Source organism: Papio anubis, chromosome 3 (genome assembly GCF_008728515.1).
Source record: "Papio anubis isolate 15944 chromosome 3, Panubis1.0, whole genome shotgun sequence".
NCBI classification, from domain to species: domain Eukaryota; kingdom Metazoa; phylum Chordata; class Mammalia; order Primates; family Cercopithecidae; genus Papio; species Papio anubis.
In genome coordinates, this window is record NC_044978.1 from 160,986,951 (window position 1) to 161,008,332 (window position 21,382).

Genomic DNA, 21,382 nt, shown 5'->3' on the forward strand with positions numbered 1-21,382 from the left:
ACCTCCCAGGTTCAGGTGATTCTCCTGCCCGAGCCTCCCGAGTAGCTGGGATTTCAGGCGCACACGACCACGCCCAGCTAATTTTTGTATTTTTAAGTAGACACAGGGTTTCACCATGTTGGCCAGGCTCGTCTCAAACTCCTGACCTCAGGTGATCCACCCGCCTTGGCCTCCCAGAATGCTGGGATTACAGGTATGAGCCACTGCACCTGGCCCCCGACATTTCTTCTGAGTCAATGAAAATGTAAAAGAGAACGCTATTACGGAGTGATTCTCTGGGCCAGTCATTTGTGTGGATTCCTCTGCTCTGCTCTGCATGGTAGGGGACTGGCCTCCAGGAATTACAGTTCCTAGACTCCTCTACCCACGGGCTTCTGATTCCTTTCAGGCAGTAAGAGGCACTGGCAGAAGATTGCAGGATGGGAGAAGAAGCCCAAGTACTTCTCCCCTTCTCTCTCTGCTTTGAACTGTGTCTCTGGCAGGGGCTACGTTTCCACGGTTCCAGCCCCTGCCTGGCAGCTCCACCCTCTTTGATCTCAGCACCAGGCTCTGGGTCTCTGGTAACATTACAGGCACCCTGTGGCCCCCACGTCCTGGGGATAATACTAGCCTTCTCACTGCTGATCTCAGCTGCCTATTGTTTTCCCTTTGCCTTTTCAGCTCTCCCAACACCCTAGTAACTGCTTCCCCATGATGAAATTCCTCTTTTGAACCAGCTGAAATGGATTCTGTTTTCCTTCTTGGACATTGACTAATACATATCCTCTTTTTTTTTTTTTTTTTGAGATGGAGTCTTGCTCTGTTGCCCAGGCTGGAGTGCAATGGCGCTATCTCGGCTCACTGCAACCTCTGCCTCTCAGGTTCAAGCGATTCTCCTCTCAGCCTCCTGGGTACATGGGATTACAGGAATGCACCACCACACCTGGCTAATTGCTGTGTTTTTTAGTAGAGATGGGGTTTCACCATGTTAGCCAGGCTGGTCTTGAACTCCTGACCTCCAGTGATCTGCCCACCTCAGCCTCCGAAAATGCTGGGATTATAGGTGTGAGCTACGGCACCCAGCCGATACATACACTCTTAAACATAAGTTTTTCTTCAGAGGAAAAATAAAATACATGGCTAAAGCAAAGAATTACCAACAACAGACATCAAAGATGAACAGCAAAATGTCAGATGTGAGGTAAAGCACCTAGAACAACCTTGGCTGATTGGGCAGCAAAGTCGTAGACTGAGATGTGCAGAGCTATTCAGGAGAGCTACCTGGCCAAAGAAGAATCTGTCTAGGGGCCAGGTGCGGTGGCTCACGCCTGTAATCCCAGCACCTTGGGAGGCTGAGGTGGGAGGATTGCTTGAGTCCAGGAGTTCGAGACCAGCCAGGACAACGTGGTGAAACCCCATCTCTATAAAAAAAAAAAAATACAAAAAATAGCCAGGTGTGGTGGCATACGCCTGTAATCCCAGCTACTTGGGAGGCTGAGGTGGAAGGATCACTTGAGCTCAGGAAGTCAAGGCTACAGTGAGCCCTGATCTCACCACTGTACTCCAGCCTGGATGGTGGAGACCCTATCACAAAAAATTTAGAAAAAAAGGAAAGCAAAATATGTCTAGATATAGGGATGCTCTGGGTAAAAAGCCTTCTTGCTTGTTTCTCTCTTGACATATCAGGGAAACATAAAGATGTTCTTCAGATACTAATAGGAAAACCTTTCATTCATGTGAATGGGCCAATTAATCTAAAATGTTGGTGTGAAAAAAAAAAAAAAACACTTGACAAATGGATCTGTGCTTTATTTCCTGCAGCATATTTGAAGATGGGAGACCTTTACTACTATGGCCACCAAAACCAGTCACAGGACCTGGAGTTGTCTGTGCAGATGTACGCCCAAGCCGCCCTGGATGGAGACTCCCAGGTAAACAGCAGCCACAATAAAAACCAGCTCTTGGCCAGGCGCAGTGGCTCACGCCTATAATACCAGCACTTTGGGAGGCCGACAGGGGTGGGTGGCTTGAGGTCAGGAATTCGGGACCAGCCTCAGCAACATGGCAAAACCCCGTCTCTACAAAAATAAAAAAATTAGCTGGATGTGGTGATGCTCCCTTGTACTCCCAGCTACTTGGGAGACTGAGGCAGGAGGATTGCTTGAGCCTGGCAAGTCAAAGCTGCAGCAAGCCGTGATCACACCATTGCACTCCAGCCTGGGTGAAAGAGCGAGCCCCTGTCTCAGAAAAAAAACCCAGTTCTTGGTGACATCCATTTGTGAACTTGCAAAACCAGAATTCTTCCTAACAGTCCTTTATGTGTGCATACACTGCACCATTTACAAAGGCATTGTTCATCCATTTTCACACGCCCATCAAACAACTCTATGAGGACACTAACCGTAAAGGTGAGCCTTTATTAAACACCTACTGTGTCCCCTGTGCCATTCTCACATAATCCCTTGGGAGTGGAGATTATTATACCCTATTTATAGTCAAAGGTAATTAATTGGGAGGCTGAGGCAGGAGAATGGCGTGAACCCAGGAGGTGGAGCTTGCAGTGAGCCGAGATCGTGCCACTGCACTCCAACCTGGGCGACAGAGCGAGACTCCGTCTCAGGAAAAAAAAAAAAAGAGAGAGAAAAAGGTAATGAATTGTTCAAGGCCAAGTAATCAGATGGTAAGCAAAGCGCCCAGCTCCTAAAACTGGATCTTTGGCTCCAAACATCAAAGACATCAAAGGGTATTTCTACCAAATTACATCAAACTCACTCACCAGGTAGAAACTCAAGAAATTAGAAGTGCGTCCACAATAGGAAGCGGTTTGCTTGTACTGTTGGGCTGTGCTTCAGTGACAGAGTTTTTCCATAAATGATTTTTTTGTAAACTTCTTATTTGAAAATAATGTTAGATTTACAGAAATGTTGCAAAAATAAGTGAGAGTTCTGTATACCCTTCGTTCGACTTCCCCTAATGTTCACATCTGACATAACCGCAATGCCATTGTCAAACTAAGATATTAATGTTGGGACAGTATTATTAACTACACTTCAGACTTCATGTAGATTTCACCAATTTTTCCACTAATATCCTTCTTCTGTTCCAGAATTCAATCCAGGATCCCACATTAGATTGAGCTGTATATTTCTTTCCAATCTTCTCCAATCTATTACAGTTCCTTAGTCTTTTCTCCTCTTCATGACTCTTGATACTTGAAGAATGCTTGTTAGGTAGCTTGTAGAATGTCTGTTGATTTGGGTCTGTCTTCTGTTTTCTCTTGAGTAGATTGAGGTTATATATTTTGGGCAGGAATTTTGCCTGTTATGATTATTACCATGCTGTTCCAACGATGATTCTCAATTTCCCTTATTCCCTCTACATTTGCTACTTGGAATCCTCTTGTGAGGAGCTCAGAATCATTTTCATGATGGAGGTTTGGATAGTTGTTACCCTCTGCTGCAACGGATTTCTGGTGCTGTGCTTTACAGTCTGACCACAAAACAAAAATTGGAAACTCATCCCTGTATCAATCTTTGGTGGGAGTTCTTTGTTGTTGCTGTTTTGTGGGGTTTTTTGAGACAGGGTCTCACTCTGTAACCCAGGCTGGAATGCAGTGGCACAATCTCAGCTCACTGCAGCCTTGATCCCCCAGGCTCAAGCGATCCTCCTACCTCAGCCTCCTAAGTAGCTGGGACTACAAATGCATGTCCGGCTAATTTTTTGTAGAGATGGGGTTTTGCCCTGTTGCCCAGGCTGGGCTTGAACTTCTGGGCTCAAGTGATCTGCCCACCTTGGCCTCCCCAGGTGCTGGGATTACAGGCATGAGCCACTGTGCCTGGCCAGTCTTTTTTTTTTTTTTAAGTGGAGGTACAACATCACAGTGGTCATGTACCTGGGTTAAAATCCCACATCTCTCTCACTCCATAGCTCTTTGTCCCTGACGAGTCACTAAATCTCTGAATCTCTATTTGCTCATGTGTAAATGGAAGTAATAAGAGCATCTGCCTCATAGGTCGTGAGGATTAAATGAGATGTTCAGTGTAAAGCTCTAAGCCAAATGCCAAATACACTCAGTGGACATGATCTATTCTGTTATCATTTCCTCTGAAAAGAAGGAGTTGCTGCTAAAGTCATTTGCTATAGAAATAAACTCCCTTAGGTCATATTTCCTGTCACTTAAAATTGGGCCTGGATTTTTTTTTCAATTTTTATTTTTACTTTTTGGAAAGCCAATGTTACAAAAACAAAGAAGGATGTTTTTTCAAGAAAAATAAACGAAAGAATGCACAGATAATTCTATGGCAGGGGTTTTACTCCTTTATGTCTTCATGTTTCCTTGCAGTCCCTGCCCGCAAGCAAATGCATCTGTCATGTTATCTATAGTGTGCCTGTCACTTTTTTTTTTTTTTTTCCTTTGAGAAGGAGTCTTGCTCTGTTGCCAGGCTGGAGTGCAGTAGCACAATCTTTGGCTTACTGCAACCTCTGCATCCCAGGTTCAAGCGATTCTCCTGCTTCAGTGTCCCGAGTAGCTGGGACTACCGGCATGTGCCACCACACCCAGCTAATTTTTGTATTTTTAGTAGAGACGGGGTTTCACCATGTTGGGCAGGATGGTCTCGATCTCTTGACCTCGTGATTCGCCCACCTCGGCCTCCCAAAGTGCTAGGATTAGAGGCACGAGCCACCGCACCTGGCCACCTGTCACTTTTAAAATCTGTCTTATCATTCATTGTAGGACTGTGTGCGTTTTATTACGTAGTCTCTAATTATTACCTCTAATAGCTGCCCCATATTCTGTTGAACTGATACATTATAATTTCTTAAGCTTTACCTTATTGGTGGATGCTTATACTTTTGTTTACTAACTTATTCATTGATTCGACACATATCTATCTAGTCCTACCATGTCTTAGACAATGATTAGTGGTGGGGACAGAAGATAAAAAGATAGATCATACTCTTGCCTATATGGGATTTATAGTCTACCAAGGAAGACTTGGAGGTGGTTTCCTCTTGTGTTGGAATTCTAGCTAGTGCTACAATGAATATTTTTACATTTCCGTCTTTTCTCTTAGTTTGAACACTTTCCTTATAATCTGAGAAATAGTAGTATTGAGTTAGACATTCTAAAGGGTTTTATGAGGCTAGGCACAGTGTCTTATGCCTGTATTCCCGGTTCTTTGGGAAGCCGAGGCAGGCGGATCACTTGAGGTCAGCAGTTTGAGACCAGCCTGGCCAATATGGTGAAACCCCATCTCTACTAAAAATACAAAAATTAGCTAGGTGTGGTGGTGCACACCAGCAGTCCCAGCCACTTGGGAGGCTGAGGCAAGAGAATCTCTTGAACCCGGAAGGTAGAGGTTACAGTGAGCCAAGATCACTGCACTCCAGCCTGGGCAACAGAGTGAGACTCCATCTCAAAAAATAAAAGTAAAAATAAAAACATAAATAAATGGTTTTATGACTACATGATAGCACGCTGCCATTTTGCTTTCTGAAAGGGCTTTCCATTTAATACCTCACCGATCAGTGGTTAAGTAGAGAAGGATGACTGAAGTCTTACCAGCAACTGGATGCTTTCATGATTTAATTTTGCTAATTGAATAATGATATGTTGATACTTTCTTACTGTTTTTAACATGCATTTACTTAATTACTAGTGATGATGGACACTTTTACATATACTTGTTTATGATAACTTACTTTTCATATTTTCTTTTCTGTAAATTCTCTATTCTTATTCTTTGCCTGTTTATCTATTGGGATGTTGACACTTTAAAAAATTTAAACTATAATTAGTTCTTTATTTATGTATCTAGTAGATAACGAACCTTAAGCTATTACATTGCATACAACTATTCCCCTACTCTGTTTTCCCACTTATTTTAATCTTGGTATTATTCCATTGATTAGAGACTTTAAAATTGCATAAAGCCTGCCTGGCGCAGTGGCTCAACCCTGTAGTCCCAGCACTTTGGGAGGCCGAGGTGGGCGGATCACCTGAGGTCAGAAGGTCGAGACCAGCCTGGCTGACATGGAGAAACCCCGTCTCTACTAAAAATACAAAAATTAGCCATGCGTGGTAGTGGGCATCTGTAATCCCAGCTACTCAGGAGGCTGAGGCAGGATAATCATTTGAACCCGGGAGGCAGAGGATGCACTGAGCCGAGATCACACCATTGCACTCAAAAAAAAAGAAAAAAAAATTCATAAAGCCATTTTTTTCTTTTCTCTTAATACCTCAAATTGTAAGAGTGCCTTCCTTTCAAAGAGTGCAGAAGTAGTCTATTTTCTGCTGTTGTGTGAGTGTGTGTGTGCATCTTAAAGATACTTAACGCTTCATCTATTTAGAGGTTATTTTTGGCACCTTGGGGGAGTTTAAGATTTGAGACTCTGCACCCTGTCCTCTTGTGTTTGACGCCCCAGCTCTTCCACTTTCCAGCTGTGTAACCTTGGGCAAGTTGTTTAACCACTCTGTGCCTCAGTTTCCTCATCTATAAAATAGGGAGGATAATACCGCCTATATCAGTTTATTGTTATGAGGGTTAAATGAATAAATATAAAAAACAGAACAATGCCTTGCATATGGCAGGCACTCAAAATGTGACCTGCTGGTATTTTTATCGTGATTGCTACATATGATGGTTGTGAAAGTCCTGGAGTATGCAACATGGTAAATGATGATTTTCATTTAGATTGTTGTCAGAGGCAACTAAGAGGCAAGGTCAGAGGGAAGATATAAAGCCATTCGATGTGATCATGTCATTAGAGAAGCGCAAATCAAAATCACAGTGAGACACCATCTCACACCAGTCAGAATGGTTATTATTAAAAAGTCAAAAAAGAACAGGTGCCGGTGAGGTTGCAAAGAGAAAGAACACTTATGCAGTGTTGGTGGGAGTGTAAATTAGTTCAGCCATTGTGGAAAACACTAGCAATTCCTCAAAGACCTAAAAACAGAACTCCCATTTGACCCAGTAATGAGATTGTATATACCCAAAGGATTATAAATTGTTCTGTTATGCAGACACATGCACATGTATGTTCATTGCAGCACTATTCACAATAGCAAAGATATAGAATCAACCTAAATACCCATCAACGGTAGACTGGATAAAGAAAATGGGGTACATATACACCATGGAATACTATGCAGCCATAAAAAAGAATGAGATCACGTCCTTTGCAGGAACATGGATGGAGCTGGAAGCCATTATCCACAGCAAACTGTGCAGGAGCAGAAAACCAAACACCACATGTTCTCACTTAGTGGGAGCTAAATGATGAGAACACATGGGCACATAGAAGGGAACAATAAACACTACACTAAGGGTGGAGGTTGGAAGGAGGGAGAGGATCAGGAAAAATAACAAATAGGTGCTAGGCTTAGTACCTGGGTGACAAAATAATGTGTACAACAAACCCCTGTAACACATAACAAAATAATCTATATGACGAACCTGTGCATGTACCCCTAAAGTTGAAATAGAAGTTAAAAACAAAACACAAAAAACACGATCCGGAGTTCTTTCAAGGGCAACAATCCAGTTTAATTGGTCAAGTTCTAATGGTAAGTACCACATCGTTTTCTGCTTGTTTCTTAATCTGGCCACCTGTTCGGCTTGTGATGGAGGGTGTGCATTCTCCAGGTAGCGTAATAGTACCCATCCTTTATGAAGCATGTCTATGGTCGGGCCATCTCACTGTGCTTATTTTATTGGATCCATACAGCCCAATAAGGCGGGTCCTACCTTTAAGGATCAAGAACAAGATGTCAGAGGAAGAGGTAGGAAAATATACCGTAGTGGAGATCTGTGCCAAGAAGAGTCATGAGAAGAGGTTTCTGCACCAGCCTAGGAAAGTTGAGATGAGTGCCCTTAGGTGATCCTGTGCAAGGCAGGCACCACCTTGGGATGTCAGTCATGGGAAGCCGCCCTAGCCACAGAAACATTTTGTCAGATTTCAGACAGGGCTATGGCAACCGAGGGCATAGTCTGTAGGCAATGGACATGGCATTCGACTCGGTATTCTTGTTTCATTTATGATACAAGGGCACGTTTTCCAGTAAGTTCTGTTTTGAGAGAGTAAGCGAGAAAGGACAGATCTCCCAGTTGACTGGCTTCGGAGCAGATGGGACACAGCAGCTTCTGAAAGCCTCCTGGTTCTCCTGCAAATAAATTTCTCAGATGCATATATTTAGGGAAACAATTCATCAATGAAAATGACAAAACCATCTGGCTCTAGAGACTAAAAAAAATTTTAGAGGTTGTAAACATTTACATTCTGATGAAGAGTGTGTGTCTAGGTTTTATTTCAAGGAGTTGATGAGTTTGGTTTGTGGTTTGTTTTTAGGGATTTTTTAACCTGGCCCTGCTAATCGAGGAAGGTACTGTAATCCCGCACCATATCTTGGATTTCTTGGAAATTGACTCAACTCTCCACTCTAATAACATCTCCATTCTCCAGGAACTGTACGAAAGGTGAGCTCAGAGCCTCTAGAACTGTGGAATCTGAGAAATCCAAGTAGATGATGTTTGCTTCTTGGTTAAAGTTAGCTTTACCCTTATTTTGTAATGTAAATTGTATTTAAAAAAACAAACAAACAAAAACAAAAGGCAGGGCACTGTAGCTCATACTTGTAATCGCAGCACTGTGGGAGGCTGAGGCGGGCAGATCACTTGAGGTCAAGAGTTCAAGACCAGCCTGGCCAACATGACGGAGCCTCATCTCTACTAAAAGAACAAAAAAAAAAAAAAAAAAAAAAAAAAAAGAAAGAAAAAGAAAAAAGAGAGAGAGAGAGAGAAAAGAAAGAAAAAACCCAGGGTTTGCTTCTACTAGAAAACATTCAGCCAGATCTGAGTGTATTTCTCTTTTCAAGTATCTGAAGTTTAAGATATAGAAGGTACTTGATCTGAAGTTTAAGGGCTGACCAAAAATTTCCACGAGAATGGAAAGAATAACAATCTGATCAGCCCATGCTTGCCTCTTGTTTGTTTTGAGACAGGGCCTCGCTCTGTCACTCAGGCTGGAGCGCAGTGGTGTGATCTCAGCTCACTGCAACCTCCACTTCTTGGGTTCAAGTGATTCTCATGCCTCAGCCTCCTAAGTAGCTGGGATTACAGGCGTGCACCATCACACCAGGCTAATTTTTGTGTTTTTAATAGAGACAGGGTTTCGCCATGTTGGCCAGGCTGGTCTCGAACTCCTGGCCTCAAGTGATCCACCTGCCTCAGCCTCCCAAAGTGCTGGGATTACAGGTGTGAGCCACCGTGCCTGGCCTAATTAGCTGATGCTTTTTTGAAAGATAAGGAGGCATTCCTACATCTGCGCTTTAAAGAGAAATACTGTTCTAGTGGGTCCTGTGCTTCAGCGTCTTGCTTGACTTTTATTTTATTTATTTTTAAATTTTTGCTGTCACCACAGCAGAACAGACTTGACTCTTAATTAAGGACAAAACTGACCTTTTTCTAAACTTTCTACTGGGATTCTAGAATGTCAGATCAGGCCAAACCACTTATTTGGCCACTGGCTTTATTTCTTTGTCTCTCATCTTTGTCAGTTGAGTGTGCTCATTTGTCCAAAAGCAGAAGAATGTAGGTTTGTGGATCTGAAAATGCCAGTCCTGGGTCGTGCCACCAAAGTTGGCTGACACGTCAAGATGCCCTGGGCTTTGTCTGCAGGTGCTGGAGCCACAGTAATGAGGAATCCTTCAGCCCCTGCTCCTTGGCCTGGCTTTACCTGCATTTGCGGCTTCTCTGGGGTGCTGTCCTGCACTCAGCCCTGGTAGGTTTCATCTCCCACCGGCCCCGCCCTTGTGGCCTCTGGCCTTTGTCAGTCACTAATTCATGCTTCTGATGTTTGCAGATCTACTTTCTGGGAACCTTTCTGCTGTCCATATTGATCGCCTGGACTGTGCAGTATTTCCAGTCTGTCTCAGGTAAAGATTTATAAAAAGCGAAAGCAATATGTAAAAAAAAGCAGGGTTTTTTTTTTTTCTTTTTTTGGTCTACCAGAAAAATTGTGTTTTCCCTCCTGGTGCCCTTGGTCATGCTATCTCCTATCCCTAGGGTCGTCTTTCACAGGATGGGAATCCTTCTAGAGGTATATGAAATTCCTGGCTGTTGGGAGGCCACAAAGTTACTATTGTATTTTTCAAAATAAGGATTTTATTTTATTTTATTTTATTTTATTTTATTTTATTTTATTTTATTTTATTTTGAGATGGAGTCTCGTTCTGTCACCCAGGCTGGAGTGCAGTGGTGTGATCTCAGCTCACTGCAACCTCTGCCTTCTGGGCTCAAGGAATTCTCCTGCCTCACCCTCCCAAGTAGCTGGGATCACAGGCGTGCACCACCACACCCGGCTAATTTTTGTATTTTTAGTAGAGACAGGATTTCACCGTGTTGACCAGGCTGGTCCCGAATTCCTGACCTCAGGTGATCTGGCTGCCTCGGCCTCCCAAAGTGCTGGGATTACAGGCGTGGGCTACCGCACCAAGCCTCAAAATAAGGATTTTCTTTAAAAAGCTTAAGAAACTGACCTAATACAGCTTCTTCCATTGAAAATACATCCGTCAGAATTCTGCCTCTGTGTGCCTGAAAACACAGCCCCAAAGCCCCTGGCAGCATGAAGTCTTCCCTTCCATTTCAGTCAAGCAATCAAATGTGTAAGAGGATAAACAAACACTCATAATGAATAAAATCCTCGGCCACACGGACTCAGAGGGAGGGACTGAGCAGGAATCGTAAAGTGGACATTTAGTTGAGCATGGTTTCCACTAATCATTGTTATTTTTCTGAGCTAGTATAGAATAGCAGTTAAGGACAAGCAAGCCTTACTTGCTTCTATTTGGGCTTAGAGTCCAGGCCTGGCTACTCATTAGCTGTGTGACTTATGACAAGTTATTTAACCTTTCTGATCCCCAAATTTCTCATCAATACAATGAGGTTATGAGAGTAGCTACTTCCCAGGAACATAAAATGAAAAAAATCTTAAGTGAAAAAAAAATACACACAAGACACTTATCAAAATGACAACTGTAGTTAAACATTAGCTGTTACATTTATCTGGCATATAAAACCTTCCCAATAAATGTTAGCTCTTACATTTATCTCCTCTACTAGACCATAAGCTGAGTAAGAGGAAGGCCCCCGTCGTGTCATTTGCGATAACTCATGCATAGTAGGTACTCACACCCACAGACGTCTCTGGTCTCTCGAGAGAAAGAAAACTGATTTTTTACCATCTCAGACGGCTACAAAAGGATATAATAACTCATGGAGACAAACAGAGACATTTGCAAATGTGTAGATTAGGACTGGACATGGCATTGGAGCATTTGCATAGCTGTTATTTGTGTAGCAGATAATGAAAAGTGAAAGGGGTGCACGTCACCGTCTCTTCCACGGTGGGAAGGAAGTCACTGTTGCAAGGAGCTACTGCGAAATCATTTCTCTCTGATTTACCTGAGGAGGTTAACAGGGACCCATCAAAACCTTCCGGGCTTGATGCCCCGTGGTCTGCCAGTTAATAAACTTCACTCATGCAAATTCTGTCCCGTCCCTAAATTTGTTGCCAGGTATAGTCATTTATTTTGCATCTTGTCAGTGTTTTCCATTTCAAATTATCTTTGTCATTTTTACTCTGTAGAAATATTGTGATGATTATTACAAATGCAATTCCGTTAGAGGAACTGAAATTTGTCTTTATGATTTTATGCCAGCTGGTAGCCATGAAAATTCATGGGCGGGTGGAATTGCTTTGATCAGAAGTCATCTCTTTTTTCTGTCTCCATGCCTTCATTATTAGTCTCTTCACATTCTTGTCTCCGTGTCTCTCCTGTCCTGTGATGTTTTGCTTTTCCTATATCCCCATAGTTCTTTCATACATTTTCATCGTTTTTCTCAAACTTTTTCAATTGCTTTCTCCAGCACATACCTACTTCTTGCTTGAGCAGTCTAAAGAAGGCTATGTTTGGATAAGATCATAAAAATTATTTAATTCTATGCCCTTTATTTTACAGATGAGGAAACTGAGGCAGAGAGGTGAAGTAGCTTGCCCAGATAAGGAAATAAAGACCAGGAGGCCAAGCACAGTGACTCACTCCTATAATTCCAACACTTTGACAGGCCCAGGAGGGAGGATCACTTGAGCTCAGGAGTTTGAGACCAACCTGGGCAACATAGCGAGACCCTGTCTCTAAAATAAAATAAAATAAAATAAAATAAAAATTATCCAGATGTGGTTGCATATGCCTGCAGTCCCAGCTACTGGGGAGGCTGAGGCAGGAGAATCTTTTGCACCCAGGAGTTCAAGGCTGCAGTGAGCTATGATCACACCATGGCACTCCAGCCTGGGCAACAGAATGAGACCCTGTCTAAAAAAAAAAAAAAAAAAAAAAAAAAAAAAGTTGTAGTACATTATTTTTGCATTTTAAAAAGTCCTCATCAAAGTGCAAATTTGTCAATAATTTTTGTATTTATTTATTTATTTTATTTATTTATTTTTGAGATTGAGTTTCACTCTTGTTGCCCAGGCTGGAGTCTAATGGAATGATTTCGGCTCACCACAACCTCCGCCTTCTGGGTTCAAGCGATTCTCCTGCCTCAGCCTCCCAAGTAGCTGGGAATACAGGCATGTGCCACCATGCCTGGCTAATTTTCTGTTTTTAGTATCTGGTCTCAAAATCCCAACCTCAGGTGATCTACCCACCTCAGCCTCCCAAAGTGCTGGGATTACAGGTGTGAGCCACCACACCTGACCTTATTTATTTATTTATTTATGTTGAGACGGAGTCTCACTGTCGCCTAGGCTGGAGTACAGTGGTACAGTCTCGGCTCACTGCAACCTCCACCTCTCGGACTCAGGTGATTCTCCTGCCTCAGCCGACTGAGTAGATGGAATTACAGGTGCGCGCCACCACCCCCAGCTGATTTTTGTACTTTTAGTACAGGCGGGGTTTCGGGGTTTCGTCATGTTGGCCAGGCAGGTCTCGAACTCCTGACCTCAAGTGATCTACCTGCCTTGGGCTCCCAAAGTGCTGGGACTACAGGCCTAAGCCACTGCGACTGGCCTTTCAATACTTTTTAAGTAAGAAGGTACTCCAGCGGCACAGTGGAGCTGATGGGATGATGGGGCAGGGAAATCGAGGCACGGAGGAGGTGAGGAGAAGCCACCGCAAAGGTGATGCTGCTCAGAGACCAAGTTTCTACCACTTGGTGTCTCCCTGATGAGCTGGCACAAGGTCCTGAGAGCTGCCCCACAGCTGGGGGAAGACAGGGATGGGTGCATGTAGCAGCCATGGTGTTGTGAAACAAACTTAATAATGAACTATGGGTGCTGACGGACAGTGTGAAAAAGAGGAAACGGATTTGAGAGTTAGGAGCCTCCCGTCAGCAGCTTTGGGTGAGGATTGTTGTTATAAGTTAGAGAGTTTTGTCATTTTGTGATTTGCATTTTTTTCAGTCAGTTGTTTTTAAAAAGTAATGATTTATAGTCAAGACTTGCAGTTGAGCTGTCCATCCATTTTGCGTTCAGCTCCAACTACCTTCATTTTCCTCCTGAGTTTATATGCTCTGTGATATATAGTTGACACGTCATGGCATTTGCCACATTAAATTGCCCTGCATTCAGAAGGCTAGCAGTGCAGGACGGTAGTTAACAGCATTGGTGTGGAAGTCATGCTGCTAAGATTCTGGCCCTACCACTAGCTAACTATGTGACCTTGGGCAAAGGAAGGAGCCTATCTGTGCCTCAGTTCCCTCTTCTGTAAGTAGTAGAAATAGTAGTACACCCACTGCCTGTTGTAGTTGAGATAACCAAATGAGGTAACACATGTAAAGTGTTTAAAACTCCACAAATGGGCTGGGCACAGTGGCTCACACCTAGCAGTTTGGGAGGCCAAGGCAGGTAGATCACCTGAGGTCAGGAGTTTGAGACCAATCTGACCAACATGGTGAAACCCCATCTCTACTAATAATACAAAAATTAGCTGGGCATGGTGGGCATGCCTGTAATTCCAGCTACTTGGGAGGCTGAGGCAGGAGAATCACCTGAAGCTGGGAGGCAGAGGCTGCAGAGAGCCGAGATCACGCCATTGCACTCCAGCCTCGGCAACAAGAATGAAACTCCATCTCAAAAACAAAACAAAACAAAAGCAAAACCACAAATGTTAGCTGCTAGTTCTCAAGGAGTATGTCCTCTGGGGCACTTTACCTGCAATTAAAGCATGCTGACACTAGGTAACACCTACACATAAATAGCTTGATTTACCTCAGAAACAGACATAATGACCAAAGCTTAGTATGCTTTTCTTTGCTATTAGACTCTTTCTAAAACATTCAACCTTTTTTTTTTTTTTTTTTTTTTTTGGAGATGGAGTCTCACCCTATTGCCCAGGCTGGAGTGCAGTGGTGAGATCTCAGCTCACTGCAACCACCGCCTCCTGAGTTCAAGCGATTCTCCTGCCTCAGCCTCCCAAGTAACTGGGACTACAGGTGTGCGCCACCATGCCCAGCTAATTTTTGTATTTTTAGTAGAGATGCGGTTTCACCATGTTGGCTGGGCTGGTCTTGAACTCCTGATCTCAAGTGATCCACCCACCTCAGCCTCCCAAAGTATTGGGATTACAGACATGAGCCACCACACCTGGCCCATTCAACTATTTTTTTTTTTTTTTGAGATGGAGTCTTACTCTGTCATCCAGGCTGGAGTACAGTGGCATGATCTCAGATCACTGTAACCTCTGCCTCCTGGATTTAAGCAATTCTTCTGCCTCAGCCTCCTGAGTAGCTGGGATTACAGGTGCGCACCACCACACCCAGCTAATTTTTATATTTTTAGTAGAGACAGGGTTTCACCATGTTGGTCAGGCTGGTCTCGAACTCATGACCTCGTGATCTGCCTGCCCCGGCCTCCCAAAGTGCTGGGATTACAGGCGTGAGCCACCACACCCGGCCCATTCAACTATTTTTTAAAGCATTTCAACAAAGACATTGACTAATCTATCAAAAATACCAAGATAGCTCAATTGGTACTTTCAATAGATTAGTCAATGTCTTGATCTTCATCATATATATTTATATATAAAAAGAATACATATATTTATATATAACGAATATATATTTCTTTATATATATATATATATATATAAAGAATACATGTATATTTATAGATAAATATATATATTCTTTCCTTCAAGGGAACTTGTGTTTGACTCCTGGCTCACATCCCACCAGGCAGCTCAGTCTTTCTTGCGGCTTATGCCTCCCACAGTAGTGGAAAGGTCCCTGGGTTTGGGTGGTCCTAGGGTCACTCAGATAGTCACCAGTCTGATAGTAGGACACACATCACCCTGGGCCTACACTGTTCCCCCAGGTCCATTGGCTTTGCAGCTTCTGGGTCCCCTGGGCACTCCATCATCTTTGCCAAAGCCAAGTGTCATTAGCCTTTCTTCTCCCAAGTCTTCATTTCTGATTGCTGATGGGGCAAGGTAGAGGCCCTGCTGTGGGTACAACCCAAGGACTCCAAGAAGCTCCTTTCCTCACCTGTTGCATCTCAAAAGGGTTCTCCTTTGTCCACTCTTTGGGAGGGTTCACCAAGCATAATTGCCTTAATGGATCAGGCTTTTGAAAAACAAAAAATCCTAAAGTAAAGTCTATGTCTGGAGCCATCTCCACTTCTGCCCGGCCACAAACCTCCCCTGAGACCAAAAAATCATGGAGCCTGGCCAGCTGCCTGAAGGAAGCTAAAGGCAAGAACAGAAGGGGAAAATAGAAGTCACTATTTCAAAGAAAGAACCCTGTCTTACTAATATCATGCCAACTTTATGTCTCAATAGAATACACCATATAGAGCAAGATTTGTAGAACTACTAGTTCCTCGGTACAACTAGGTAACCTTTTAAACCAACGTCAACCTATTCAATACATTTATAACTTAAGACAACTCATTCCTTCCGGCTAAGTGGTTAGCCTAATGTTCTTTTAAAAAGAGTAAGGTGATATGTATAAGATTAATTAAACCTTTTCCTACTGTTTCCTGTCATCTACATTTCCAGCTAATGAGGTTTCTACTAAAATTATAGTAAAATGTCACAAAGTCGTGCTTATGAAGAAAGCAGTAGCCTTATAGTCAGAGAGATTTCATGAGGAGGTTGTACTCCTGTCCTATCTCATTAGTTTCACATCTTACCAGTATCTCCACTCCTGAAAAGTGTTTCAGTGACATGAATCTGGTCTCTGCTAGATCCAGAGGCCCAGATGAAGTCGGCATGATCTTACTTATAGCATACAATTTCTAGGGCTTTCCCCTTTATACCGCCTTTGTGCAAACATTCTCTCATTTCAGGATGAATTCAACATAGTCCCACATATTCTTTCCTTTTTGCTTCCATCTGGTCAGTCGGCAAGCAGATGTTCTTCCTAACAACAGCAGAGATCAGCAAACTTTTTCTGTAAAGGACCAGATAATAAACATTTTGGGCCCTCAGAGCTGTCTTGGTCACAACTACTCCACTCTGCCGCTGTAGCCGAAAAGCAGCCATTGTGGCTGGGTTTCTTTTTTCTTTTTCTTTCTTTCTTTTTTTTTTTTTGAGACGGAATCTCGCTCTGTCGCCCAGGCTGGAGTGCAGTGGCCCAATCTCGGCTCACTGCAACCTCCGACTCCCAGGTTCAAGCAATTCTCCTGCTTTAGCCACCCGAGTAGCTGGGATGACAGGCACGTGCCACCACGCCCAGCTAATTTTTGTATTTTTTATAGAGACGGGGTTTCACCATGTTGGCCAGGCTGGTCTCAAACTCCTGACCTTGGGTTATCTGCCTGCCTGGGCCTCCCAAAGTGCTGGGATTACAGGCATGAGCCACGGTGCAAAGCCTGTGGCTGGGTTTCTAATAAATCTTTACTATGGATGCAAAATTTGAATTTCATATATTTTTCACGTGTCATGAAATATTACTCTTCTTCTGTTCAACCGTGTAGAAACTGTTTTTAAACCATGAGCCACACAAAAACAAGCAATGACTACGTTTGGCCCATGGGCTGCAGTTTGGGCCAGTTCTTGATAATTCTCACTAATGTACAGAAAATGGTCCCCCAGGAAGCAAATAATTCACAAATCACTCCTATTTGGCTCTGGAATATACTCTGTAATTTTTTAAACAGCATGCTTATTGTCCTGGTTACCTTGATTCTAGGCCAGTAATAAAATTAGCGCACATTCCAGGTGAGCACAGACAAAGAGGCCCCTTTAAAATTAGGCTGGGCTGTGGGGGTCTTGTGCAGTGATTGCAAACCCCCCAGTGGAAGAGGGGGAGTCCTCACACAGATAATGACTAACTTCCTGTAGAGACGTCGAACATTTTTACTACGCTCTTACCAAAGATTTAAACGGTGGCAATGCTAATTATACATTCTTTCTACATTTACACATTGGCACTTTTTAAAAAAAAAATCAAAAAACTGATTGCTGATTTATCTTGTTACCATGGTGATTTAAACATTTCCCTGAGCTTGAAAATACATGCCTTAGTACTTCATTAACTTCCTCAGAGATCATCAGGAAGGTAAGTCTTAGGATCAAAGTGGGTTTCAAGATCATCTAATCCAAGACTCTGAGTTCACAAGTGACGAAACCGAGGCCCAGGAGACTCAAACATTCTACAACCAAAATGTCTGCCGTCTGTATCTATCCCAAGGTCACTTGTTAGCAGCAGATAAATGAGACTTGCCCAGACCAGTTCTCCTGACTGTTGCAAAATGGTCTTTGTACCTCATCATTAGGGCTCTAATCACTAGATCACCTGCCAGAGTAGTGGCTTTAATGACCTTAGAAAGGGCACATCATTCTACAACACCCTGCCCCTCCCCATCACTCTCCTATTCTTTCAGAAGAGTGTTGGAATCCACGACCTCTTCTGTAGGTACTGGAAGGGGCCCGAAGGAGAATTCCTGCATATATCCGGAAAAGCCAGAAGTTTGGGGACCCATTCTTGAACTTCCTAGAATGCCCCCTGGGAGATGAGCATTGGCAGTTGGAGGTGAAACTCTTGAAGGGTTTTTATTTAGAAATCAGATTGTCAGCATGTGGTGGCATCTTCTTAAACTTAGATAATGGGTCCAGAGTTGCCTGGCTAGTTAGTGTTAGAGTCATTAGACTAGATGCATCTCTCCTGGCTTGCCAGTCTAGGTGTGGTTGTACGTCCTGAATGCACTGTTTTGAGTATTCAGCACCTGCTGTGCCTGTGTCTCTGCAGCGAGCGATCCCCCTCCAAGACCATCCCGGGCCTCCCCAGACACTGCCACGTCCACTGCAAGTCCAGCTGTGACTCCAGCTGCAGATGCCTCTGACCAAGACCAGCCCACAGTCACTAATAACCTGGAGCCACGTGGGTGAACTGTGCACTCCGGTTCTCTTCGGATGAGAGAGAATCCTTTCAACAGCTGATATTGGGAAGCTGGGGCCAGGGCAAGATCCTGATAAACACCTTAAATGTCTTGTCAACTGGATGCAAATTTTGCAATTGGTGTCCTTTTTTTTTAAAGTCAACTTACAAGGAAGTACCCAGATCAGGCAGTGGTAATCCCAAAGGTCATCAAACACATACAAGGAACATCTTGATCACAGGGCATGTGGGGAGGGCTACTGGGTCATCACAGCCTTTGTTCCAGTGATTGTATGTATTAGGAGTCACAGCTTGCCGTGTGGCAGATCTGGATTCTTATACACTAAGATGTGTCTTAAGAATCGTAGTGCGTGGTTCATTCCTTTGTCAAAGAACAGAAAGTTATGACTACTCTACAGGGTAGATAATGTTTTGGTACCTGTGTTTGCCACAGCCCTGTTCCTCAAAGCTGAAGTGATAGATTTCTCTTTGACTTCCAAGACCTAGCAGTTATAAGGCACCTTGAAGTAAATTGTTTATGCCTGGAAATGCAGGGAGGGCGATAGCTTTGTAAATTGGTTTACATTTTTCTCCTTGAATTTGTCTAGGGTCGCAGCGCTTCCGAATCATTTAATGACATTGTCGGATATCTTTTACATTTCAATTGCAATCCATGAAATTACATTTAGAAGATTCTTAGTACTAAACTGTAGTCTTCTCCATGAATTACCCATTAGAATAGACTGGCAGCAACGGAATATGCAGAAAGTAAGCCTTTAGCTTATAGTTTCATCCCTACCCCTTATGCCTGCCCGAGTCTGTACAGGGATGTGTGTGTGTGCGTGTGTGTTTGTGTATGTGTGTGTTAGAGAGGAAGAGAAAGAGCAGAATGTCTGTATACTACATGCTGCTAAGGTAGTAAATAAATCAGTAATGCAATATTGTGGGTCCAAACTACTCTTTGCACTACTTTATTTACAGTAGTAAATAAAATTATTTTTATACAATTGACTACCAGAAAGTGTTTTTTTTTTTTTCCTTTTTTTATAATTACTGTTACCATACAAAGTCTAAAGGTCCATGCATTCTCCTTCAGGAGGGAAAAAAGAAAAGTCCTCCTGATGAGAGGGCTTAGTTTTCATAACCCATGAACGTTTGCAGATAGGAAGGTGGCAGGAGGCTTCTCCCCAGGAATCCTGAGCTCAGGCCTGGCCTTGGAATGTTCGCACAGTATCAGACATTGTTTCAGGGCTTCGTGCTGCTCTGAATCTGGGCTCTATGTTCATTCCAGGCTAAGCTTGCAGTTCATCCTCCTCCTCCTATGAGTGCTGCTCTTGTTTTAGCAAATGTTGTCTCTCCTATTTGCAAAAAAGCCAGAGGTTGAAGGCTGACAGTCCTGGATTCAAATTCTGGTCCTGTAACTGACAAGCTCAGTAACCTTAGGTGAGTGATTAACCTTCTCTGAGTCTCAGATTCCTGTGCTATAAAATGGGGCGATGAAAACCACCTCTTGGGCTTTTTATGAGGCCTAAGAGAGATAATATATGTAAAGCCTACAGGATATGGTCTTGTATTAGGTCGTTCTTGCATTGCTGTTAACTAAATACTTGAGACAGGGTAATTTATAAAGAAAAGAGGTTTAATTAGCTCAGAGTCCTGCAGACTGTACAGGAAACAAGGTGCTGATAGCAATTTGACTTCCAGGAAGGCCTCAGGAAACTTTCAATCATGGCAGAAGGCGAAGGCGGAGCAGACATGTCTTACATGGCCAGAGCACGAGCAAGAGAGACCGAGGCAGGTGCCACAGACTTTTATTTATTTTATTTTTGTTTCTCTCTACAGATAGATAGAGCTCTATATCTATCTATATATATAGAGAGAGAATATATGTATTTAAATATATATTTGAATATATATACATTTATATATATAGCTTTTTTTTTTGAGGTAATCTCAATGCCACCCAGGCTGGAGTACAGTGGCACGATCTTGGCTCACTGCAACCTCCCCTTCCTAGGTTCTGGTGCCTCAGCTTCTGAGTAGCTGGGACTGCAAGCATGTGCCACCATGCTTAGCTAATTTTTTTGTATTTTTAGTAGAAACAGTGTTTTGCCATGTTGCCCAGGCTGGTCTTGAACTCCTGAGCTCAGGCAACCCACCTGCCTTGGCCTCCCAAAGTGCTGGGATTATAGGCATGAGCTACCACGCCCAGCCTGTTACATACTTTTTTATTTTTATTTTTTATATTTTTTGCCACACACTTTTAAACAACCTGCTCTCACGAGAACTCACTATCATGAGGACAGCATCAATGGGATGGTGCTAAACCATTCATGAGAAATTCATCCCCATTATCCAATCACCTCCTGCCAGGGCTCGCCTCCAACATGGGGGATTACATTTCAATACTGAGATTTGAGCAAAGCAAGTATCCAAACTATATCAGGTCCTAATTATGGTAGGTCATTATTTTTATAACATAAGAAAGAGCAGTCTGAGGGGCCAGAGAGTGACTCTGCTCTGCTGAGATCCTCTCTTCATGGCAAACACACGCATTTCCAATCTGTTGGGAACATGAGCTCACAGCTACACGCCACACTGGGAATTGCCCTAAGCTGCTGGGATCTGCCCAAAGGCATACCCTTGCAAGAGCAGCCCATGGCCAGTGGCTCCTTGATGTAGACAGAGTTTCTCAATCTCAGCACTATTGACATTTGAGCTGGATGGTTCTTTGTTGGGGGGCAGGGTTATCTTGTGCATTGTTGAATGTTAAACAGCACCTCTGGCCTCTAATTAATGAATGCTGCAGTGGACACTCGCCACCCCTGCTTCCCAGTGTGACAGCCAAACACCTCCTTAGGAGCAAAATCACACTCCCTTCACCTTGAGAATGACTGATGTAGGAAAACAGAGGTCCCTTGCCTCAATTTGGAACAGTGCTGAAGGGCAGGGCATCCCAGCTCCAAAACTCCATGTTGGTTGCAACCTCACTGAATGCAACTTCTCACTCTGCCCTAGTCTGC

General features: G+C 43.3%; 1 protein-coding gene across 1 annotated transcript in view; it reads left to right on the top strand.

Moving 5' to 3' along the window:
* The window catches only part of SEL1L3 (SEL1L family member 3), a 116,398-nt gene extending 97,027 nt beyond the window's left edge, over positions 1-19,371 (top strand). The window contains 5 exon segments of the mRNA XM_031664828.1: positions 1,801-1,910; positions 8,332-8,459; positions 9,660-9,762; positions 9,844-9,916; positions 18,231-19,371. Coding sequence (XP_031520688.1) covers positions 1,801-1,910; positions 8,332-8,459; positions 9,660-9,762; positions 9,844-9,916; positions 18,231-18,370 — 554 coding nt within the window. The 3' untranslated portion in view covers positions 18,371-19,371.
* Positions 19,372-21,382: the final 2,011 nt, after the last annotated feature.